The sequence below is a fragment of the Coregonus lavaretus genome (assembly GCF_964263955.1).
Source record: "Coregonus lavaretus genome assembly, contig: HAP1_SCAFFOLD_3180, whole genome shotgun sequence".
Taxonomy (NCBI): domain Eukaryota; kingdom Metazoa; phylum Chordata; class Actinopteri; order Salmoniformes; family Salmonidae; genus Coregonus; species Coregonus lavaretus.
The window spans coordinates 22920-48704 of record NW_028164300.1 but is presented as its reverse complement, the minus strand read 5'-3'; the positions used below and the strand labels follow the sequence as shown (position 1 = coordinate 48704).

The window sequence follows — 25785 nt, the reverse complement described above, 5'->3', positions numbered from 1 at the left end:
GTTAATTATTTATGCATAGTCACTTTAACTCTACCCACATGTACATATTACTTCAACTACCTCAACTAGCTGGTGCCCCCGCACATTGACTCTGCACCGGTACCCCCCATATATAGCCTCCCTACTGTTATTTTATTTTACTTCTGCTCTTTTTTTCTCAACACTTTTTTGTTGTTGTTTTATTTTACTTTTTTATTAAAAAATAAATGCACTGTTGGTTAAGGGCTGTAAGTAAGCATTTCACTGTAATGTCTGCACCTGTTGTATTCGGCGCATGTGGCCAATAAAATTTGATTTGATTTGATTTGTATGTGCCTTAGCCCAATACTAACGTCTCCACCTCTCCTCTCCTCTCCTCCTCATGGAGTGCTTCACAGTCCTGTCTTTCCCTGTGTGTATGATAACAAACGTCTCCACCTCTCCATCTCTTCTCTCCTCAGAGACCTGATGCCTGAGACCCTGGAGGGTCAGATCACCATGGAGAAAACCCCCAGCTACTACGTCACTAAAGACGTCCCCGCCCGTATCCACACCATGTCCCCAGACACCAGGCTGATCGTGGTGGTCCGAGACCCCGTCACCAGGGCCATCTCAGACTACACCCAGACCCGCTCCAAGAAACCTGACATCCCCTCCTTTGAGAGCCTCACCTTCAAGAACAGGACTATGGGTCTCATCGATACGTCCTGGAGCGCCGTCCAGATCGGGATGTATGCCAAGCACCTAGAACGCTGGCTGCAGTACTTCCCCAGGGACCAGCTCCTCTTCATCAGTGGGGAGAGGTTGATCTCCGACCCGGCCGGAGAGATGGCCCGCGTACAGGACTTCCTGGGGCTTAGGAGGGTGGTTAGTCACAAACACTTTCACTTCAACCCAGCCAAGGGCTTCCCCTGTCTGAAGAGGCCGGAGGGGAATAGTAAGCCTCACTGTCTGGGGAAGACCAAAGGAAGGACTCATCCTAATATTGACCCGGAGGTGGTACAGAGGCTGAGGGAGTTTTACCAACCTTTTAACAGGAGGTTTTATCAGATGACGGGACATTACTTTGGATGGGGCAGAGGCTGAGGGAGTTTTATCAACCTTTAAACAGGAGGTTTTATCAGATGACGGGACATTACTTTGGATGGGGCAGAGGCTGAGGGAGTTTTATCAACCTTTAAACAGGAGGTTCTATCATTTACATTTTAGTCATTTAGCAGACGCTCTTATCCAGAGCGACTTACAGGAGCATTTAGGGTTAAGTGCCTTGCTTAAGGGCACATCGACAGATTTTTCACCTAGTCGGCTCGGGGATTAGAACCAGCGACCTTTCGGTTACTGGCACAACGCTCTTACCCACTAAGCTACCTGCCGCCCTATCAGATGACGGGACATTACTTTGGATGGGGCAGAGGCTGAGGGAGTTTTCTCAACCTTTAAACAGGAGGTTTTATCAGATGACGGGACATTACTTTGGATGGGGCAGAGGCTGAGGGAGTTTTATCAACATTTTAATAGGAGGTTTTATCAGATGACGGGACATTACTTTGGATGGGGCAGAGGCTGAGGGAGTTTTCTCAACCTTTAAACAGGAGGTTTTATCAGATGACGGGACATTACTTTGGATGGGGCAGAGGCTGAGGGAGTTTTATCAACATTTTAACAGGAGGTTTTATCAGATGACGGGACATTACTTTGGATGGGGCAGAGGCTGAGGGAGTTTTATCAACCTTTAAACAGGAGGTTTTATCAGATGACGGGACATTACTTTGGATGGGGCAGAGGCTGAGGGAGTTTTATCAACCTTTAAACAGGAGGTTTTATCAGATGACGGGACATTACTTTGGATGGGGCAGAGGCTGAGGGAGTTTTATCAACCTTTAAACAGGAGGTTTTATCAGATGACGGGACATTACTTTGGATGGGGCAGAGGCTGAGGGAGTTTTATCAACCTTTAAACAGGAGGTTTTATCAGATGACGGGACATTACTTTGGATGGGGCAGAGGCTGAGGGAGTTTTATCAACATTTTAACAGGAGGTTTATCAGATGACAGGACATGACTTTGGATGGGGTTCATGGAGCTGAGAGACAAAACATGATAGACGGAGACATTGAGTGAATCCGAAATGCCACCCTATTCCCTTTGTAATGCACTACCCTGGTCAATGGTAGTGCACTATATTACAGGACAAAATGCCACCCTGTTCCCTTTGTAATGCACTACCCTGGTCAATAGTAGTGCACTATATTATAGGACAAAATGGCACCCTATATTCCTTATATTGTACATGATTCATGCTCAAATGTAGTGCACTACTGAGGTATTAAGGTGCCCTTTCAGACAGAGACGTTGTGTTTTTCTTTGGGGTGTTTTTTGGTTGTAATTGTAACATTTTGGAGATATTGTTATACTATGTATATAGGGCAGCGTGTGTAAAAAGTACAGAAGTCTATTTTATGATAATTTATTTCTATGATATTATGAACTCACTGAGCTGCCTATCCATGTTTGTTGATGATCGTCACAATCTTTACTTTCCTGTTTTTAAATCTTCATTTGAGGCCATTTTGTAATCTTGAAATTACCTCTGAAAAATACACGTGCAGGAATTGTGGAAATGAAAATAAAAAATCACAATTCTGTTACAGGTCGTAGCGCTCAACAAGCAGGGTTAGGTTAGAGCTATTGTTTCCCTTTAAAACATTGAACATACATATACATGTACATGCTATTACTTTACAATGCTGCATTAGCTCAATCTCCCTACCTTTACTCGTTGGTTTTTAAGATGGCTGTGCGAACCAGGCCATACCACACCATCTCAGCAAAAACGGTTCAATCACAAAAGTTGGTAGTAAAAATATTGTAACGACTGGAAAATTAGTGTTGGGTCATTGAACACGGAGACATCTCTCTAGCCTCTTTGTTTTAAAAACCACTCAAGGAGTCCAAACAGACCATCATTTACCTCCTTAAGATCAGCCTGACCTCCAGTTTATCCACCAGATCAATATATAGGGCCCCAGCTGATCCAGTCAGGCTGTGTCCCAAATGGCACCCTATTCCCTTAATCACACACTACTTATGACCAGGGCCCATAGGACATTTAGGGAATAGGGTACCATCTGGGATGCACTCCCAGTGTCACTATAACAGGTATATCTATCAATACGGTAATAACTCATCATCACATCTATTACACGTGAGTGATGTCACATTACAGCTGAGTGATGTCACAGTGCGGTCTCTGGAGTCTACTGCTATAAAACAAGGATCCATCAAAAGGTTAATTGGAGTTAACGTATGTTGGGACCTTGTGACCACAGTTCCAGATTCAAGGCGCTTCTGAAGGGCAAGCTATTTAGGAAGCTTTACGTTACTGTCATAGTCATTAGCGCCCCTCCTATTTCCTCTGTTTGCTGAAGCCAGTTGGCCTACCTAAACTCCAATCTTTACATTTGTTGTGATGTTACAACAATACATGCAGTCTTTTTGAGGAGAAGCCATCACCTTTTCAGGTTTCATAATCCATTCTTCACGAGCAGTGAGGTTTACTTGTGTAACGATATGATGAGACTATTCAGGGATGATGAGCTGATCATGATACAGTATAATGTTATCATCACAGCCCGCTGTAGTGCTGTTAGGTAAAGTTAACATGACTGCTGTTGGACCAGATGTTATCATCACAGCCCGCTGTAGTGCTGTTAGGTAAAGTTAACATGACTGCTGTTGGACCAGATGTTATCATCACAGCCCGCTGTAGTGCTGTTAGGTAAAGTTAACATGACTGCTGTTGGACCAGATGTTATCATCACAGCCCGCTGTAGTGCTGTTAGGTAAAGTTAACATGACTGCTGTTGGACCAGATGTTATCATCACAGCCCTCTGTTGTCCTGTTAGGTAAAGTTAACAGGACTGCTGTTGGACCAGACAGCATTTATTGGGAATTCAGTTTGGTGGTTTGTTATGTTATTGTTGTTGAAAGGGAAATTCAAAGGCTGGGATTCAATCCGATCGAGTGTTGCAGTGCGCTTGACGTTTAAAAGGTAATTTCTGATTGAGCCAACAAATGCAGCGTTTACCGTGAATGTCATCTCTGTGAAAGCGGGAACATTGCCTTTAAATCTCTGTGATCGTGTGCAGCGCTGTAACGAGCCTTGAATTTAATTGTGACCAAAGTCTTGCTATTCAGGGCTCACAATTCCTTTCTTCTAAGTCTGTGTATGGTTGAATTGTTTTCAACCCTATACAGAGAGATACACCAATGCCAATGATCTTACCCATGAAATATGATGATAATGTATTGATAAAAGTCTGTATAGGTACATGAACAAATCCAACTATTTTGCTGTTTATTTTCCATTTTACAAAGATGTAAATGAGGCCGTTGTGACTGAAGAGCGACTAAAATAGCGTTCTTCTTGTCATTTCTTTGAAGTAAGAAATATATCTATTTTACCAAAACCAAATGATCCTCTGATTGTCAAATTGTCATATAACTACACTACACCGCTTTAAAAAAAAACGTTGACATGTGTTATAACTACATTATAAACACCTTATACAGTCTTATAACCAGCTTATGACCACCTTATAAAGCCCCTGTCATGTTCTCTCCTTATTGTCTTCAGTGACTCTACGTCCTTGGAGGCCTAGCACTGAGCACAGTGGCACCAGAGGGCTTGTCTGACACTTCCTGTACCTCATTAGCCAGACAGCTTAATGAGCGCAGTTAGCATAATGTTAGCGTTAGCGATTCAATGCAACACTACCATCGGTGTGCTTGTCGCCATGGTCACAGCACCATTTGTCAGGTCCCTCTCTAAGCAGGAGAAGAGACAGACGATCGAAACACTGCCATTCCTCTGAGACTCTGCTATTTGATAACACCTGACACTGTGAAGTAGTAACGTCAGGTCAACACGATTGTTCAGTTTTTCAATAAGTCATTTTTTCGAAGCCCCTGTGAATGTGTTTTGTGTGGGAGTGAATTGAACATGATGACTATAATTGTACCTGTATGGATGAGTACAGTATATATATATAGTACCTGTATGGATGTGGACAGTATATATATAGCACAATGTATGGATGAGTATAGTATTTATATAGTACCTGTATGGATGAGTACAGTATGTATACTATGTCATTGTCTCTGAACCCAGAGGCATGACTTTGGAGGCCATGCCTGTAGGAACTGAATGAGATAAGGTTAGTTGAGGTAAACGCCAGTTTACTCTTTTACACAACCGCGTTTGTGTGTGTGTGTGTGTCTGTGTGTGTGTACATGTTTGCATATTAGTGTGTCTGCATTATGTTTCATTTAATCAGGTTCTATTGAGAGCCTTGATAAATGCTTAATTTGTTAACAAGCCTCAGCATCCGCTGTTCTCTCTAGACATCATAAAAAGACATCTGAGATACTTAGTTAAAAGAAATATGATATGTGGCTGTTTTACCTACCTTTGCTGAATGCAACGATTGTAAGTCAATCTGGATAAGAGCGTCTGCTAATTAACATGACTAGAATGTATATGTGAATGTAAAAAACCTTCTGTACATTCTCAAACTGCTCATGATATCTCACAGAACAGTTCATGAGTTGGCCTAAGTGAGAAATACTAATGGATCATCTAACACTGTTATCAGGCCAACCTTTATTTAATTCCCTACCTAACAACTTCATCTACCTGGTGTAGCATCACACACACACACACACACACACACACACACACACACACACACACACATACACACACACAACACACACACACACACACACACACACACACACACACACACACACACACACACACACACACACACACACACATACACACACACACACCTGTGCAGCAGGTGATAACAGCAAGTCTCTCAGGTACCTCAGTTACTAGGCTAACAGCCAGCTCCTTTAGGAAGCAGTTCCCCTCTGCAATTATGAAAGTGCAGTGTGTGTGTGAGTGAGGGATTGGAGGGGTTGTGTGTGTGTGTGTGTGTGTGTGTGTGTGTGTGTGTGTGTGTGTGTGTGTGTGTGTGTGTGATTGGAGGGGTTTTGTGTGTGTGTGTGTGTGTGTGTGTGTGTGTGATTGGAGGGGTTGTGTATGTGTATAATTGCTGTACACCCAGCTGAGAGACTGTTGTTAACACATATCCCTTCAGGCTGTTGTTTGAAGGGTTGGAAAGAAACCACATAATCTGGCAACACACACACACACACACCCACACACACACACACACACACACACATACACACACACTCACACACAACCACACACACACACACACACACTACAGAACAGACACCTGGCAGATAGGCAGTACGGAAGACTTAACACAAGACTTGACACAACCACTTGGCAGGGCTTCCTTCCAGAGAGTACTGATGTAGCTTCAGAGCAGAAAAACATGACAACCACTTGGCAGGGCTTCCTTCCAGAGAGTACTGATGGAGCTTCAGTACAGAAAAACATGACAACCACTTGGCAGGGCTTCCTTCCAGAGAGTACTGATGGAGCTTCAGTACAGAAAAACATGACAACCACTTGGCAGGGCTTCCTTCCAGAGAGTACTGATGGAGCTTCAGAACAGAAAAACATGACAACATCTTATGAAGCCAGAATAACAAAATATGCTCTTGGTTTTTGGGATACTGTAATTCTTTAAACAAGTCTATGTTGTTAAAACGGAAGGCTGAGATCTGCAGACTGGTGTTAACTCCCCGAGCTATTGCCTTGGCTTTAGCTCAGAGGGCAAACACAGTCCTGTAGTACACAGAAAACCTGTGGTTTAAATCCTTTTTAAAGCCTTCAAACCCAGGTTGTATGGCCTGCAGGAGACCAGGGTTTGAATCCTGGTTGATGACACTCCTTGTCTCCAGACAACATAGGGAGCTTCGTCATCCCCTCTCTGTTGAAGTCACATGGGCTCAGATCCAAAGGAAGTTGGCCAATCCAGTGGTAGTGTATAATGGAGTTAGTGACTTAATGAATGCTCAAGGGACCTTAATACATTTGACCTTATTAGAGTTTACTTAGCTAAAGTGGCTTAAGAGGTAGAGATTACAGGCATATATGGCAGAGGCCACCTGGTTAGGTCGTAGAGCAGAGCAGGTAGTGTTTGTGTCATGGTACGGTAAGGACCAGGTAAGGTAGTGTTTGTGTCATGGCATGGTAAGGACCAGGTAAGAAGCAGATTTAGAGTAGGTAAGTAGCAAAGAAGACAGAGGAAATGAGATAGAGAGATCAATGGTCTTCAGGAGTGTGTCATGCAGTCTGTCAGTGCTTTAGGACTTCACAAGGTATGCAGTGTGTGGCTGATCGATAACAGGCAGAGAGATTCCTGTATACTGGGGACCTCTGTTATGGTTCAGAGACAGGTCTGATGAGTTTGTATTTTGAGTGGAACATCCATGGACATTGTCAACGTGATACATTAAAAAAAATATATCCTTATACAACCGTTATACAACATGACCATGATGTCACCACATACCTCGGAATAACGTAATTGCAACCTGTTTTTGCTCACTGGGTCAATGTACAGTATTCTGCACTGGGAACACTTGAGAGCTTTGACAGAAGCTCATGGACACATTCAAGTACCTGTCATTGTTGACCTCTAGAGGACTGCTCTATTGCGGTTTTCATCCCCTTAAGAACCACTGTGCTGCTTTATACAGATGCAGGATCTAAATTTGATCACTCTTTTGTTGCTTAAAACCTGTAGTGTATTCAAGGTTTAAAAAGGCTTGTAATTTCCACTTTAAAATGTCAGACTTGATTTGCCCTAGCGAAAAATGTAACAACCCCTACAAAAAATGTCCATTCATTATAATCCACATAATAATTCACATTTCTTGTTGCTGCATGATTATTTTCAAACAGGCTCAAATTAAGATCCTACATCTGTAAGGTTAAGGGTTGGTGATGATGTTCGATGTACACTTTTTCTGCAGAATTTGAACAAAAATTAGTATTGATAACTGCTTTATAAACGCTCTTTGTCCCTTTGAGAACTACTCTGTTGCTCTATAGAGATATCAGCTCAATAAGTTAGGTAAGGCTTGCAGATGACCTTCAATGTGCACTTCTCCTGCAGAACTTGAGAACGAACAAAATGGCTGAGAGCAGGATTATGTGGTTCAGTCTGGAGGTCTTGAGTCCTTGGCCCAGGGAGCAATGGTTTTCTTCTGACATGAACGTGTTGAAAACCCTCTCAAACCATCACTTTCAGAATGTACTATAAAGGACTGTTCTATTTCCAGACCTCCTCATCTTACTCATTAGCCAGACAGTGTAAAGGACTGTTCTCTTTCCAGACCTCCTCATCTGCCTCATCAGCCAGACAGTGTAAAGGACTGTTCTCTTTCCAGACCTCCTCATCTTACTCATCAGCCAGACAGTGTAAAGGACTGTTCTCTTTCCAGACCTCCTCATCTGCCTCATCAGCCAGACAGTGTAAAGGACTGTTCTTTTTCCAGACCTCCTCATCTTACTCATCAGCCAGACAGTGTAAAGGACTGTTCTCTTTCCAGACCTCCTCATCTGCCTCATCAGCCAGACAGTGTAAAGAACTGTTCTCTTTCCAGACCTCCTCATCTTACTCATCAGTCAGACAGTGTAAAGGACTGTTCTCTTTCCAGACCTCCTCATCTGCCTCATCAGCCAGACAATGTAAAGGACTGTTCTCTTTCCAGACCTCCTCATCTGCCTAATCAGACAGACAGTTGTCACGATCATCGGGAAGAGAGGACCAATGCGCAGCGTGGAATGTGAACATACTTTAGTTTTTAATTCACCACACGAACAAAACAACAAACGATACGAAACGTGACGTCCTTGGTTACAAGACAAACCATACGGAACAAGATCCCACAACACACTGTGGAAAACAGGCTGCCTAAGTATGGCTCCCAATCAGAGACAACAAGCAACAGCTGATACACGTTGCCTCTGATTGAGAACCACACCGGCCAACATAGAAACAAAATAACTAGAATATAACCCTAGCACACAAAACACATAGAAACAACACACCCTGGCTCAACATAACAGAGTCCCAGAGCCAGGGCGTGACAGTACCCCCCCCCAAAGGCGCGGACTGCGACCTCGCCAAACATAAACCGAACAGGGGAGGGCCGGGTTGGCATTCCTCCTCGGAGGCGGTTCCGGCTCCGGGCATGACCCCCACTCCCTCTCTAACCCCCCAAAGCGCCCCTGGTCCGGTCTGGCCCTGCTGGCCGGAGCTGGACTGAACACTGGTGGAGCGGATTGCTCTAGCTCCGGAGTGGAGCAGCTGACCGGTGCCGGACCAGGCACCGGTGGAACAGGCACGGGCTGTGCCGGACTGACGACGCGCACCACAGGCTTGGTGCGGGGAGCAGGGACGGGCCGGACCGGGCTGACGACGCGCACCATTGGCTTGGTGCGGGGAGCAGGGACGGGCCGAACCGGGCTGACGAAGCGCACCACTGGCTTGGTGCGGGGAGCAGGAACAGGCCGGACCGGGCTGACGACGCGCACCCCAGGCTTGGTGCGGGGAGCAGGGACGGGCCGAACCGGGCTGGCGACGCGCACCATTGGCTTGGTGCGGGGAGCAGGAACAGGCCGGGCCGGGCTGGCGACGCGCACCATTGGCTTGGTGCGGGGAGCAGGAACAGGCCGGGCCGGGCTGGCGACGCGCACCATTTGCTTGGTGCGGGGAGCAGGAACAGGCCGGGCCGGGCTGGCGACGCGCACCGTAGGCTTGGTGCGAGGGACAGGAACAGGCCGGGCCGGGCTGGCGACGCGCACCGTAGGCTTGGTGCGAGGGACAGGAACAGTCCGGATCGTACTGGGAACACACACCACTGGCCTTACACGGGGATCAGGAACGGGCCGGACCGGACTGGCAACACACCTCAGTACCTCTCGCCGTGCCTCTACATCTTCCTTCCCCCTGGTGACCAGTGACTCCCGTAACCTGGCGGCCTCCTTTGCCAACCCGCTGAACCACTCTATCCCGGCCTCCTGCTGCCCCGTCGTCCACGGCGTGAGCCCCCCCCTAAAAATTTTCTGGCCGTCTCTCCTCCCCGTGGGCCAGGCCTCCATGGCTCTCGCCAGACTCTCGCTCCTCTGCTCCCAAGTCCAGCCTCTCTCATCCTCCCGCGGCTTGACCCAGTCGAGGTTGATATCCTTTAGAGCCCTCTCTGGCGTTGGCTCCTGGACACGCTGCTTGGTCCAGTTATGGTGGGAACTTCTGTCACGATCGTCGGGAAGAGAGGACCAATGCGCAGCGTGGAATGTGAACATACTTTAGTTTTTAATTCACCACACGAACAAAACAACAAACGATACGAAACGTGAAGTCCTTGGTTACAAGACAAACCATACGGAACAAGATCCCACAACACACTGTGGAAAACAGGCTGCCTAAGTATGGCTCCCAATCAGAGACAACAAGCAACAGCTGATACATGTTGCCTCTGATTGAGAACCACACCGGCCAACATAGAAACAAAAGAACTAGAATATAACCCTAGCACACAAAACACATAGAAACAACACACCCTGGCTCAACATAACAGAGTCCCAGAGCCAGGGCGTGACAACAGTGTAAAGGACTGTTCTCTTTCCAGACCTCCTCATCTTACTCATCAGTCGTAAGTAAATGGAAAGAGACTAGAAAAAGGAAAACTCAGGTGAATGGCCCACTTTTGATGCTTATACCTTCCCCTCCTCCATTTTGTATCATGAAAAACACGTATTTCTACAAGGAGAGGCTGGAATGATCACTCAGTCTCTCACACAGAGAAATTCACCCCCCTCTGGTAAAGGAAGACATCGTTTAAAGTGTTACAGTAATACGACGTTCGTCTCCCGGTGCCGTGGGCTTTGTCTTCCACCTCTTTTGTCCTTGCCATTGTTTAAATGGCCTAATCCTAATCTGGTAGGAAAGGCCATGCCGTGTTAATCTGAGTGGGGTTCTTGGCTGGGGGTGTCAGTAACATATGTGCTGACAAGGCTAATCCCAACCCTAATCCTTGTTCATTCAGCAGGCCCATTAGCATTAAATGGCACCCTATTCTCTAGATAGTGCACTACTTTTGAACAAGGCCCATAGTGGACTATGTAGGGTAGAGGGTGCCATTTGGGACGCAGACATGGTCTAGGACCAGCACCAAATGGGATTGGGATGTTACTCTAACTTCCTCAGAAGACAAGGCACCTGGGTTTTGGGCCCTAATCCCTGTTCATACAGCTGGTTCATTGGCATTGTCTAGGACCAGCACGCTTTGGGATTGGGATGATGTCTCCCGAGTGGCGCAGTGGTCTAAGGCACTGCATCGCAGTGCTAGCTGTGCCACTAGAGATCCTGGTTCGAGTCCAGGCTCTGTCGCAGCCGGCCGCAATCGGGAGACCCATGGGCGGCGCACAATTGGTCCAGCGTCGTCCAAGGTAGGGGAGGGTTTGGCCGGCAGGGATGTGGGTTCGTTTCCCACGGGGGGCCAGTATGAAAAAAATATTTAAAAAAATACGTATGCATTCACTAACTGTAAATCGCTCTGGATAAGAGCGTCTGCTAAATGACGTAAATGTAAATGTAATGTCTAGGACCAGCAGGCCCATTGTCTAGGACCAGCAGGCCTATTGTCTACCACCTCGCAGCCGGCCGCGACCGGGAGACTCATGGGCGGCGCACAATTGGCCCAGCGTCGTCCAGGGTAGGGGAGGGAATGGCCGGCAGGGATCTAGCTCAGTTGATAGAGCATGGCGTTTGCAACGCCAGGGTTGTGGGTTCAATTCCCACGGGGGGCCAGTATAACTGTTGAATATTATCCTTATAAGGAGCGTAGGAGGAGTCTCAGTTTGTAACAGTCATCTTAGAAAGTAATATTAGAAACCCAGTTATTAAAGCTGTATGTCTGCACTCTTAAACAGGAAGGAATCTTAAAGTACATGATCTACTTCCTTCCTGTTTAAGGAGTGCAGAAAAACAGCTTTAATAACTGGGTTTCTAATATTACTTTCTAAGATGACTGTTACAAACTGAGACTCCTCCTACGCTCCTTATAAGGATAATATTCAACAGTTGTATTAAAGCTGTTCATGTCAAGGAGTTATTCCAATATCCATGCTGTTGATGTTCATGACAAAGGTATTATGTTTTAGTTAATCACGGCAGGAGAAAAAATATGAACATGGGGTTGTCTGGTGAACGTTAAATACACACACATGCACGTGTACACACACACACACGCACAACTACACACACACTTTACTGCTCAAGCTGAAACAGCAGGGTGGAAACATCTCAGTCCTCTATCTCTGTAATCATGTCTTCTAATTTAAAAGTTAAAGTTTGCACTTTAATTAGCGTGTGTGTGTGTGTGTGTGTGTGTGTGTGTGTGTGTGTTTGTGTGTGTGTGTGTCAGTTTGTGTGTGTGTGTCTCTGTGTGTGTGTGTGTGTGTGTTGAAGTCCCCACAATAATAATAAACAAACAAAAATGTGACCAACTGGGGACATTTTGTTAGTCCCCACAAGGTCAAATGCTATTTCTAGGGGATTTAGGGTTAAGGTTAGCATTAGTATCAGGGTTAGGAGCTAGGGTTAAGTTTAGGGTTTAGGTTAGGTTTTTGGGTTAAGGTTAGGGTTAGGGTTAGGGTAAGGTTTAGGGTTAGGGTTGGGGTTAGGTTTAAGGAAAATAGGATTGTCTGTCCCCACAAGGTCAGTGTGTGTGTGTATGTTTAATTAGCCATTAGCCTTTAACATTAGAGTATCTGTCTCTGATTTGGTTCCTAATGTTTGGGGTAAATTCACTGGCCTGCTGTTTGGTTGCTACATTATATTTAAATATATTTCACTTGATGTGTACCTATGTCACCATTATGTCACCATTATCTGGGGCTGTAGTCCTCTTCAGAGCCCATGCCTCTATAATGACATCATTACTCTGGGACTGTAGTCCTCTTCAGAGCCCATGCCTCTATTCTACTCTGTGGCCTACTATAGTCAATGCATTGCTGGCCTGGGCAAGCTGCTGAAAGCAGGAGGGGGCAGTTATCTGTTCTGCATGTCTCAGATCTAAGAACATATAGAATATAGAATATGGAGGCATTCTAGAATATAACATTAAAATGAGTACTGCTAAGGCAGGGAGCAGGGTCATATAGCCTTTTATTTCAAACAGAAACAGAAGCCAGTTTCCAGCAACACATTTAGTTAAACAACTAGCAACTACATTTAGTTTAAAAAAACTAGCAAAACAAATTAGATAAACAACTAGCAACTACATTTCTGTATAAAACTCTTTGATCGATGTTGAAATAAAAATAACTGCTTCGTGGTCATTAATGTATTTTCATTAATAACTGTTTCATGGTCATTGGTCTTTCACGTATTGCCGTTAATAAATGGTTCATAGTCATTGGTCATTCATGTATTGTCATTCACAGGAGCATACAGTAGTTGTTATCTGAAATACAACATAAATGAGCTAAATCATACCTTTTTCAGTTCCTCTTGGCAACAAATATACAAGCAAAGATATGTGTTAGCGATTAGTTGTTGAAAAATACAAACAGGAGCTGATGAAATTTGTGGAAGTAAAACAATTATTGGCTTTTTTCTATGAAATTTAAATAGGATTATTTCTAGGTAATTTCAGATGAATCAGTGAAAGTATACTCCAGACAGAGCATTTAAAAGGACTTAATCACAATTGTCTTAACAAATCTCAAAAACTGGTAGACATTTTGTACAGAGAACTTTAAACGACAAATTCAATACCTCAAAATATGTGTCAACATTACATCTGCATAAACACAAGATTCTACATCAACCTCTGATCTCACGCTTCAGTCTGGTTTCAGTTTAGCCCACAGTCTGTCCCAGAATGCCTGGTGCTGATTGGGGTCTTGGGGCCAGTCCAGATGGGTCCTTGTCTTCACCAGGCGAGCCAGCCTGTGGTGGGCAGACAGCTGGCGAGGGGGGATCTTCTCCAGGAAGACCAGAAGGAGGATGTCCCTTTGCTCCACCTGCAGCCTGGAGGTGGCCAGCTTCATCTCCAGGGAGCACCAGTTACTGCGCAGGTAGTGGCGGCTGACTAGGCAGAGGGTGTGGCGGCTCCGGTAGAGGCTGTCTGTGATGTTCTCCACAATGTCCTTCCCCAGCTGGAAGTCCCTGCTGTGCAGACAGAGGCGCAGGAAAGGAGGACCCCTCTGCTCCAAATTGGGAAGCAGGTCCTCCACCACCCAGTGTTCATCCTTCCCGCTGTAGGAGACAAAGACATCGTAGTGGTAGCGCCCCCTGGTGTTGGATCACATGGCCTCTGACAGCCAGCCAAGGGTGATGTGGTAGAGGGGGAGGAGGTAGGGGCCGGCCAGGTTGTGGACCGACACCACCAGCATGAAGAACAGGACTCCCAGGCCAGTCGCAGCAAAGAGCACAAAGCCCACCTCTGTTGAGCAGTTGGCTTCTGTGTACTTTACAAAATTAGGTGTGTCTATTCCATTGTCCGACAAGCATATCAAGTCCTCCAAATCATGCATAATGGCATGTGTATACGTAATTAGCATGATCACTTCAACCTGCCTGTACCCCTTTGCCCATGTAATGAGCCAAGCATTGTCACAACTGCAAAACGTCTGTAAATTATTAAATATCAAATACTTAAGGCTAGAGAGAGGTTCAGTAAAGCTGTAGAATACATTATAGATGTTCTCGATATCCAAATATAATGTTTTCAAAGCTTTTAAGTCTTTAGTTAAACTCCTCTCCAAAGAATTAATCCTGCAGTTGTAAAGTTCCAGAACTTCCAGTTTGGTCAGGTTGTGAAAAATGATGTCGGCAGAATGCTGTATTAAAAGATCCACCTGTCTTAGAGCCAGTTTCCTCAAGTGAATCAGCTGATTAATTGATGTTAAATCAACACTTTTAGCTGAAAGCTTAGATCTGTGGTCAAATGTCTCCACAGACGTGAAGTACTTTCCCATGAATTCAGATCCACAAAGGAATTCTTCAGCATCAGTATTAAGATGGGTTACAGACTGAAAGAAAGGTCTGTCACAGTCTTCAAATGAAACCGTCTGGCCTTTGAGCTGGAGACTCAGGTTCTGTTTAGATGTGATGTTGCTGCCGATAGTCAACTGCATTGGCCTCATAGCTGAACTAATGTACAGATGAGTCAGCTGACTCAGAATGCCACCAAATATAAGTGTCAGATTGAGCTTGATTACAGGTTCTGTTAGTGGATTGTTCTCTTGCCCGAGAAACATTTTATCTTAGAGAAGTGAGGTGTGTAAAAGACATTGCCTCAATGTTGTGAATAAGTGGATTGTTCCTGAGGTCTAACCATGTCAAACTACTTACACCAAAAAAAATTGTTTGCATGTATCTGTGTAATCTTATTTCTTGTAATGTTTAAGGACTCCAGATTTGTCAATCTCAGGAATGCAAAAGTCTTCAATATTGGAAATTAAATTATCTGTTAAATCCAGACACTGCAGTTTAACAAGACAGCTAAATTGTTTTGCAAAAAGCATGTGTAGATTGTTCAACCTTAAAGTGAGTTTTGTCAGTTGTAAACCAAAAAATGTGTTTGCATTTATCTGTGTAATCTTATTTCTTATAATATCTAAGGACTCCAGATTTGTCAATCTCAGGAAAGCAAAATCTTCAATGTTTGAAATTAAATTATCTGCTAAATTAAAATACTGCAGGTTAACAAGACAGATAAATTGTTTGGCATAAAGTATTTGTGGATTGTTCAACCCTAAAGTGAGTTTTGTTAACCATGTGATTGGTTGTTTTTGGAAGGAGCAAATATCAAGTCTGATGTCTGTCAGGCCATCTATTGTTAATTGATTAAGTTTTTTGAGACTGGAAATAAAATTCCATTTCAAATGGGGAGTAGGATGTAAAGGCCCAGGTCCAATTAAATACATATAGTTTAGCCCAATGCACAATTCAACACTGGACATAGAGAGGCTGCTTGTATTGGCATTGTATAAATATATTTTCTTGATTGAAAGTCAGTGTCATTGCTACAAGAGCAACTGAAGTACTGGATTTGCTTAATCCCAGAGAGGGGAAGGAGCAGTAGGACTTCCTGGCTGAAAGCCCCAGTTAACCTTGTCAGGTTCGGGAGACAAGCCAGTGCACCTTCCTCTATATGCGTTATTTCACCAAATGATAAGTCAGTGTTTTCTAGAATGTTAAAAACAGGTGTCAGGCTTTCTTTGTTTTTTTAAAATGGAGCAGTTTGATTGGTTTAACGATTGTATTTCTGGTGCTTCTATATTTAGCTTCATCAGTGACTTTATATTCATTATTCTGCATAGTATCTCTGACAAATCATCTACACAGGGTTCACTAATGATTAAACTTTGTAACTGAGTAATGCCATGGAAAACAGGCCATTGCTGACAGTCTATAACCACATATGGTCAAATTACTTAGCTTGACTAAATCTCTGAATGTTTGAGGCCCAATATGACAATCACAGCACCCGGAGCCCATTCCATCCAAATATAAATGCTGCAGATTTGGAAGGTGGCTACTCCCAGTTGAAAGGATTTGAGTAAAACAGCCCTTAATGTTCAGGTACTCCAGATCCTGAAACTGAGAGAAAAAGCCCAGAGACATGGATCTATTTTCGCCCTGTGTCATAGATAAGCAGAGGTTATTGATATTAGGGGGAAGTCCAAATAGATCTTCCTCGATGGCTGTGACATCTTCACAGGCAGCAGTGTAATGTTCTTCATGATGAGGTAGGTAGGTGCAGGTCCAGGTGGCAAAGTCTCCCAAGTCTTCACCACTGTCATAAATCTGGCATTTAGGATGCATCCATCCGCTAGCACTCTGAATCCACAGGAACAGGACTGCAGGGTGGGAAAACATACCTCTCATCTCTCCTAACGTCAGTCAAATCTACTGAGATAATTGTCAGAATAGTTTGGTTCTGGTTGATATCTGTAGAACGTTGGTTTGATACAGTAACATCCTTCAGAATGCTGCAAACAGTATGGAGTCTTTCTACTTCTTCTTGTTTGTCAGATGGGTTCCTCCTTGGTAACTAACAGCAGCTCATACCTTTCAGTTGTTCCAATATTCTGCCCTTTCACCCTCCAGTTGAATTGTATCTCAAGGTTTCAAAGTAATTATTTAATGGTTAGTGTCACGATCGTCGAACAGAGATGAGGACCAAGGCGCAGCGTTGCAGGCAAACATACTCTTTAATAGAGACACGATCAAACACAACAAAACGAAAACGTGACAGTTCACGGTCTAACACAACAGACTAGAAACAAGATCCCACAAACTCTGTGGGGAAACAGGCTGCTAAAGTATGGTTCTCAATCAGAGACAACAAGCAACAGCTGAATCACGTTGCCTCTGATTGAGAACCACACTGGCCAACATAGAACAACAATACTAGAAATGAAACCTAGAACAAAACACATAGACTTTACACACCCTGGCTCAACATATTAGAGTCCCCAGAGCCAGGGCTTGACAGTACCCCCCCCTAAAGGCGCGGACTCCGACCGCGCCCACCAAATACCACAGGGGAGGGACCGGGTGGGCACTCCGCTTAGGCGGCGGATCCGGCTCCGGGCCTGATCCCCGCTCCCTCTCCAACCCCCCAAAGTACCCCTGGTCCGGTCTGGCCCCGCTGGCCGGAGCTGGACTGCACACTGGTGGAGCGGATTAATCTAGCTCCGGCGTGAAGCATCTGACCGGTGCCGGACCAGCCACCGGTGGAACAGGCACGGGCCGTGCCGGACTGACGACGCACACCACTGGCTTGGTGTGGGGAGCAGGAGCGGGCCGAGCCGGGCTGACGAAACGCACCACTGACTTGGTGCGGGGAGCAGGAGCGGGCCGGACCGGGCTGACGAAACGCACCACTGACTTGGTGCGGGGAGCAGGAGCGGGCCGGACCGGGCTGACGAAGCGCACCACTGACTTGGTGCGGGGAGCAGGAACGGGCCGTGCCGGGCTGACGAAGCGCACCACTGACTTGGTGCGGGGAGCAGGAACGGGCCGAGCTGGGCTGACGACGCGCACCACTGACTTGGTGCGGGGAGCAGGAACGGGCCGGACAGGGCTGACGAAACGCACCACAGACTTGGTGCGGGGAGCAGGAACAGGCCGGGCCGAGCTGGCGACGCGCACCGTAGACTTGGTGCGAGTGGCAGGAACAGGCCGGACCGTACTGGGAACACACACCACTGGCCCTACAAGGGGATCAGGAACAGGCCGGACCGGACTGGCAACACACGCCAGTACCTCTCGCCGTGCCTCTACATCCTCCTTCCCCCTGGTGACCAGTGACTCCCGTAACCTGGCGGCCTCCTGCTGCCCCGTCGTCAACGGCGTTAGCCCCCCCCTAAAAAATTTATGGGCTTCACTCCTACCCGTGGACCAGGTCTCCATGCTTCTCGCCAGCCTTTCGCCCTTCTGCCTCCACGTCAAGCCCCTCTCTTCCTCACATGGCTTGACCCAGTCGAGGAGGCGAAGGAGATCCGCTAGAGATCTCTCAGGCGCTGGCTCCTGGACTTGCTGCTTGGTCCAGTCTTGGTGGGATCTTCTGTCACGATCGTCGAACAGAGATGAGGACCAAGGCGCAGCGTTGCAGGCAAACATACTCTTTAATAGAGACACGATCAAACACAACAAAACGAAAACGTGACAGTTCACGGTCTAACACAACAGACTAGAAACAAGATCCCACAAACTCTGTGGGGAAACAGGCTGCTAAAGTATGGTTCTCAATCAGAGACAACAAGCAACAGCTGAATCACGTTGCCTCTGATTGAGAACCACACTGGCCAACATAGAACAACAATACTAGAAATGAAACCTAGAACAAAACACATAGACTTTACACACCCTGGCTCAACATATTAGAGTCCCCAGAGCCAGGGCGTGACAGTTAGTTTGGTTCCAAAAGTAAAGAAACAATAAAATGTCCCACAGTCAATGAAGAAATGAATGCAGAGCTGCAACGCGTTCTCTGACCGTCACAGTTGATGTCTTCATACGTTCGAGTAGCAGCATCCTGTTTGTACAGTACAGTCACACTGTTTGTTAAACAGCTTGTGAAAGTCTATTTTTACCTGTTTTTACATCTCTCTCTTTCAGTTCCTGAAAATGAACGTACTGTCTTTAAGAAATACAATTTACATGAAGGACCCGTTTGGACGTGATAGATTTCAGAGGATAGATGAGTCTCACTAAAATATCTGCAGTATGTAATGAAATATGAATTGGAGTACAGCACATGCTTCGTAAACAACAGGTGTGGACTAACAGTGTAATGTTTACTTACGGGCCCTTCCCAACATTGCAAAGAGAAAGAAAACAGAGAAGCTACTGTATTTGGTTAACTATTTAACTAACTGTTTAGCAGTCTTATGGCTTGGGGGTAGAAACTGTTCAGTGTCCTGTTGGTTCCAGATGTGGTGCATTGGTACTGCTTGCCATGCTATAACAGAGAGAACAGTCTATGGCTTGGGTGGCTGGAGCCTTTGACCATTTTTAGGGCCTTCCTCTGACACCGCCTGGTATATAGGTCCTGGATGGCAGGGTGCTCGGCTTCAGTGATGTACTGGGCCACATGCACTACCCTCTGTAGCGCCTTGCTGTCGGATGCCAAGCAGTTGCCATACCAGGCGGTGATGCAACCAGACAATATGCGCTGAATGATGCAGCTGTGGAACTTTTTGATGATCTGAGGGCCAATGCCAAATTGTTTCATTCTCCTGAGGGGGAAGAGGCAAAGTCGTACCCTCTTCACGACTGTGTTGGTGTGTTTGGACCAGAATAGATCTTTAGTGATGTGGACACAGAAGAACTTGAAGCTCTCGACCCACTTCACTTCAGCCCCGTCGATGTGAATGTTTCCTGTAGTCCACGATCAGCTCCTTTGTCTTGCTGGGACAGTCTCAGCAGAAGTGAGGCTTTCCTAATATGGACACCGTACCAAGATCTTACAGTAACAATTAAAGTCCTAGCGGATAATATTCATATGTGCCTGGGGCGACCCAAACACTTAACACCGTCTGCGTGACAAATGGCACCCTATTTCCTTTATAGTGCTCTACCTTTGACCAGGGCCCATAGGGCCATTTGGGACGCACACAAGATCATTTCAAGTCTTTCAGGGATTTAATCTGATTATGCAATTAATTGGTTGGTTAAACGTCTGCTCCTGGGATTAAAGGGAAATTAAAGCCATGCCAGAGCCAAGCAAGGGGATTTCCCAAGATGCCTCTTTCACTACTCTCTGTTTATCTCATATTCATATTCACCATACAGTGGAATCGCCTATCTGCTCCTGGAATATTCCACATTTCCTTTCTCTGTTTTCTTCTGACAGGGTTTGACCTTGGCCCAAAACAGCACACTATAAAGCAGAATAGCAAAGGTTTTGTTTTAACTATGTTTTGTTGCATTTTGTATCTCAAGATGTAGCTGTTGTTGGTTGTTGTTATTTCTGTTGTTGTTGTCGAAGTGATATGTATCCATGGCAATGAGGTTCCAAACATGTTAACAGGGGTCTCCAAATATAAATATTTTTGCAGAGTTCTGTTCACAATCACAACTTCTACTTACCTCTGTGACTGCGTTCCATCACACTTTGGATTGACGGAAGTTCATAATAAAACAAATTAATTCAACCCTTTTGCCACCCTTTATATAGTATGATAATTGGTAATTAATGATTTATGAAGCAACTATACAGCCCTTATAAAGGGTTAACAAAGGCTTCATAACCCTTAAAATGTATATTTTCTCATTCTTAGATTGTGACCATAATGAATACATTCTTAAACTCAATGGACTCCAATCCTGCCTCCCATCCTCCTTCCTTCCTCCCTCCTCCCCCTCCTCCTTCCTCCACTCCTCCCCACCTCCCTCCTCTTTCCCCCTCCTCCCCTCTCATCTACTCCCAGTCTTACTCCATCTGAAGGCATGCTGCTGAATTCCAAGAGTTACCATGGTTTCAAGGCTGTTCTTGCCACTCATTGTCACAGAGATGACATTTCTCTCTCTCTCTCTCTCTCTCTCTCTCTCTCTCTCTCTCTCTCTCTCTCTCTCTCTCTCTCTCTCTCTCTCTCTCTCTCTCTCTCCCCAACCAAGTCTGCCTTTGCCTCCCTCTTTCCGTCTCTCTCTCTGTTTCCCTCCTTCCCAACCTCCCCACTTTAGTTCAGTGGGATAAAACTGTCATGGATAGGAATCATACTTTAGTTTAGTTCAGTGGGATGAAACTATCATGGATAGGAATCATACTTTAGTTCAGTGGGATAAGACTGTAATGAATAGGAATCATACTTTAGTTCAGTGGGATAAGACTGTCATGGATAGGAATCATACTTTAGTTTAGTTCAGTGGGATAAGACTGTCATGGATAGAAATCATACTTTAGTTCAGTGGGATAAAACTGTCATGAATAGGTAACATACTTTAGTTTAGTTCAGTGGGTTAAGACTGTCGTGGATAGGAATCATACTTTAGTTTAGTTCAGTGGAATAAAACTGTCATGGATAGGAATCATACTTTAGTTCAGTGGGTTAAGACTGTCATGGAGAGGAATCATGCTGTCACGATCGTCGTAAGCAACGGACCAAGGCGCAGCGTGATATGCGTACATCTTTTAATGAGTACTTTATACACTACAACAAAACAACAAAACGATACGTGAAGTCCTAAGGTTAACAAAACACAAACCTCTCCGGAACAAGATCCCACAATTAACAAGTGCCAACAGGCTGCCTAAGTATGGTTTCCAATCAGAGACAACAAGCCACAGCTGCCTCTGATTGGGAACCACCCCGGCCAACATAGAAACACATCAACTAGAACATAAACATAGAACACTAAACATAGAAACTAACACCCTGGCTCAACATATAAGAGTCCCCAGAGCCAGGGCGTGACACATGCTTTAAGCACCATCTATCTGGGCGGCAGGTAGCTTAGTGGGTAAGAGCGTTGTGCCAGTAACCGAAAGGTCGCTGGTTCTAATCCCCGAGCCGACTAGGTGAAAAATCTGTCGATGTGCCCTTGAGCAAGGCACTTAACCCTAATTGCTCCTGTAAGTCGCTCTGGATAAGAGCGTCTGCTAAATGACCAAAAAAAAATAAAAAATCTAATATCTTTGTTGTCACAGGAGAGTTGTCGTATCTAGGTCACAGTGATCACAGATACAGTAGAAAATACCTTCTTCTGTAGATTTTCCCTCACATTCGTCAAGGCCCATGTTACCTGTCAGTGAGTTGTTTGGTGTTGATGTGTTGACTTCCCTAGATTCACATTTTGAGAAGGAGCGATCTAAGCCCATTGAGAATCCTTAAGAGTCGATTGACGCCACCCGTTAAAATCTGTCTGTTTAAAGGTGCTACACATAGTATTTCTCAGAACGGAGACTCACGCCTGAGCCTTTTACTTTCGGGTTTTGGTCCACCAGCTTCAAACAACTGTAAAAACTATATTTTTTGTTATTGAAAATATATTTCACAGCGATTTAGATGGTACAATGATTTCCTACACTATTCAGTGCTTTCTTTCTCACATAAATTAAAATTGAGTGAACATTGTAGGAAATTAGTGATTTCTACATTGGCAGCTTGACCTGATTTCCACTAGATAACACAGCCACAAAGTCAAAACAGCTTTCCCATTTTGACAATAGATGCCGCTCCGGCGGGAGAAATCAATAGGCCAATATCACAGCCAATCACAACACTATCATTAAATTATTACTGCAGATATATTATAGATTTTCTGAAATTACAATGCAAAAATTCTAAAAAATCCTAGGTATCACCTTTATTAAACTATCAGATATTTTTGTATGGGCTGCGTCTCAATCCACCATATCCGCGTAGGTGGAAAGTGGTAGAGCTACAGCACTGTGTCACGCCCTGACTCAGGGGACGCTTATATGTTGAGTCAGGGTGTGTATATTCCTTGTTGTGCTTGTTCTATGTTATAGGATCTAGTATGTCTAGATCTATGTTGGCCGGTGTGGTTCCCAATCAGAGGCAGCTGTCGCTCGTTGTCTCTGATTGGGGACCATACTTAGGCAGCCTATTGGCACTAGTGGGTTGTGGGATCTTGTTCCGTGTGAGGTTTGTTGTGTGTTCCCTTTGGACGTCACGTTGCGTTGGTTTATTGTTTTGTCGTTGTTTATTAAGTTTAAAATAAACATGTATGCATATCACGCTGTGCCTTGGTCTGACCCGTCTATGAACGAACGTGACACACTGTTTGTCACACCAAAACACAGCCCGAAAATCGGTCTTCTCACGAAAACGTCTGTAGCGTCCGAACGGTTTGGCCTACAAACTAATATCTCGCCAGTATGGAAAGGGAAGAATCTCACGAACTAGATGTTATCCGTTTTGCTCTATGACCCTCACAAGTGTCACGGGACTCGTCTGAAGGTAACCCGGTACCGGTTTAAAAAATGAACGGAAGTATGGAACTAGTTTTGTGAAAACTAAAAAAGGTGTTAAATAATGTTTTATATTTCCTGGGCTTTCTTATATCTCCTAGATATGGGACAGACACTTCAAAACCTTATTCCACCAGTTTGAGAACATCAAGGGCACAGGGCAGGTTGGAAACTTGGTGACCACCATCACTCATTATACAGGCCAAGGCATGGTCAGTTAGGCTGCCCCATCATGTTAGTAGACACACACAAACGCACGCACGCACACACATACACACACAGACACACACACACACTGACCCATGGCCCTGGGGAGGACAGGCAACGTGAAAGCCCATATCGGGGTCAGTAGTGCTGGGCAAAGTAGCCGCCACGCTAATTCGATGATCTATAATACAGATATGATTCTAGAACTGTCTGTTCTAGTCTGTGTGGTCCTCTGTAGCTCAATTGGTAGAGCATTGCGCTTGTAACCCCAGGGTAGTGGGTTCGATCCCCGGGACCTCCCATACGTAAAAATGTATGCACACATGACTCTAAGTCGCTTTGGATAAAAGTGTCTGCTAAATGGCATATTATTATGGTAGCTGGGCATAGAGGCTGCTGCTCTGCCTGGCTACATGACCTCTGAATTGAGTTGATGCTAATTATCACCTTGTAATAGGAACAACACTCAAGGTCATACACAAACCTGATTAACTTTATACTATCTTGTTTACCTCCACAAGAATGCACTGAGCGAGAGAAGGATTTCACTAGTGCTAACCCGACCCAAGCAGTTAATGAGAGGAGGGAACCCAATCCCAGAAATCCTGCCCACAGCACCACAGCAGTGGGGTTAGGTTGCACTGTGCTGGGCCGGGGCCAGGGCCAGGCATGGATCTGAGAGAGCATGGAGAACCACTGTGGTTATGGTTGGTTGACTCCATTCACCACACATTCTTAGTGGTGATTGCATAGGCCTGATAGCCATGTGGCTCTGTCTGTAGTGGTACGTTCCTCTGTGGGTCTGTCTGTAGTGGTACGTTCCTCTGTGGTTCTGTCTGTAGTGGTACGTTCTTCTCTGGGTCTGTCTGTAGTGGTACGTTCCTCTGTGGATCTGTCTTAGTGGTACGTTCCTCTGTGGGTCTGCAGTGGTACGTTCCTCTGTGGGTCTGTAGTGGTACGTTCCTCTGTGGGTATGTCTGTAGTGGTACGTTCCTCTGTGGGTCTGTCTAAAGTGGTACGTTCCTCTGTGGGTCTGTAGTGGTACATTCTTCTGTGGGTCCGTCTGTAGTGGTACGTTCCTCTGTGGGTCTGTCTGTGGTGGTAATTTCCTCTGTGGGTCTGTAGTGGTACGTGCCTCTGTGGGTCTGTCTGTAGTGGTACGTTCATCTGTGGGTCTGTAGTGGTACGTTATTCTGTGGGTCTGTCTGTAGTGGTACGTTCCTCTGTGGGTCTGTCTGTGGTGGTACGTTCCTCTGTGGGTCTGTAGTGGTACGTTCCTCTGTGGGTCTGTCTGTAGTGGTACATTCCTATGTGGGTCTGTCTATAGTGGTACGTTCCTCTGTGGGTCTGTCTGTAGTGGTACGTTCCTCTGTGGGCCTGTAGTGGTACGTTCCTCTGTGGGTCTGTAGTGGTACATTCCACTGTGGGTCTGTCTGTAGTGGTACGTTCCTCTGTGGGTCTGTAGTGGTACATTCTTCTGTGGGTCTGTCTGTGGTGGTACGTTCCTCTGTGGGTCTGTCTGTAGTGGTACGTTCCTCTGTGGGTCTGTCTGTAGTGGTACGTTCCTCTGTGGGTCTGTCTGTAGTGGTATATTCCTCTGTGGGTCTGTCTGTAGTGGTACGTTCCTCTGTGGCTCTGTAGTGGTACGTTCCTCTGTGGGTCTGTCTGTAGTGGTACATTCCTATGTGGGTCTGTCTGTAGTGGTACATTCCTCTGTTGGTCTGTCTGTAGTGGTACGTTCCTCTGTGGGTCTGTAGTGGTATGTTCCTCTGTGGGTCTGTAGTGGTATGTTCCTCTGTGGGTCTGTAGTGGTACGTCCATCTGTGGGTCTGTCTGTAGTGGTACGTTCCTCTGTGGGTCTGTAGTGGTACGTTCCTCTGTGGGTCTGTCTGTAGTGGTACATTCCTATGTGGGTCTGTCTGTAGTGGTATATTCCTCTGTTGGTCTGTCTGTAGTGGTACGTTCCTCTGTGGGTCTGTAGTGGTATGTTCCTCTGTGGGTCTGTAGTGGTATGTTCCTCTGTGGGTCTGTCTGTAGTGGTACATTCCTATGTGGGTCTGTCTGTAGTGGTATATTCCTCTGTTGGTCTGTCTGTAGTGGTACGTTCCTCTGTGGGTCTGTAGTGGTACGTTCCTCTGTGGGTCTGT

At 45.5% G+C, this 25785-nt stretch overlaps 1 protein-coding gene and 1 pseudogene across 2 annotated transcripts; one reads left to right on the top strand and one right to left on the bottom strand.

The window, feature by feature from the left end:
* Positions 1-440: 440 nt before the first annotated feature.
* LOC311117231 (heparan sulfate glucosamine 3-O-sulfotransferase 3B1-like) lies at positions 441-1065 on the top strand (the record flags this gene model as incomplete). Its single annotated transcript, XM_084192207.1, has 1 exon — positions 441-1065. A coding segment is annotated over one exon (625 nt), but the record flags the coding sequence as incomplete, so codon positions are not given.
* A 12738-nt stretch (positions 1066-13803) lies between these two features.
* LOC311117232 (toll-like receptor 12) lies at positions 13804-16875 on the bottom strand (annotated as a pseudogene). The gene is made up of 2 exons: positions 15526-16875; positions 13804-15328 (listed from the first exon to the last, which is right to left on the bottom strand). The product of its transcript is annotated as a toll-like receptor 12 (transcript).
* Positions 16876-25785: the final 8910 nt, after the last annotated feature.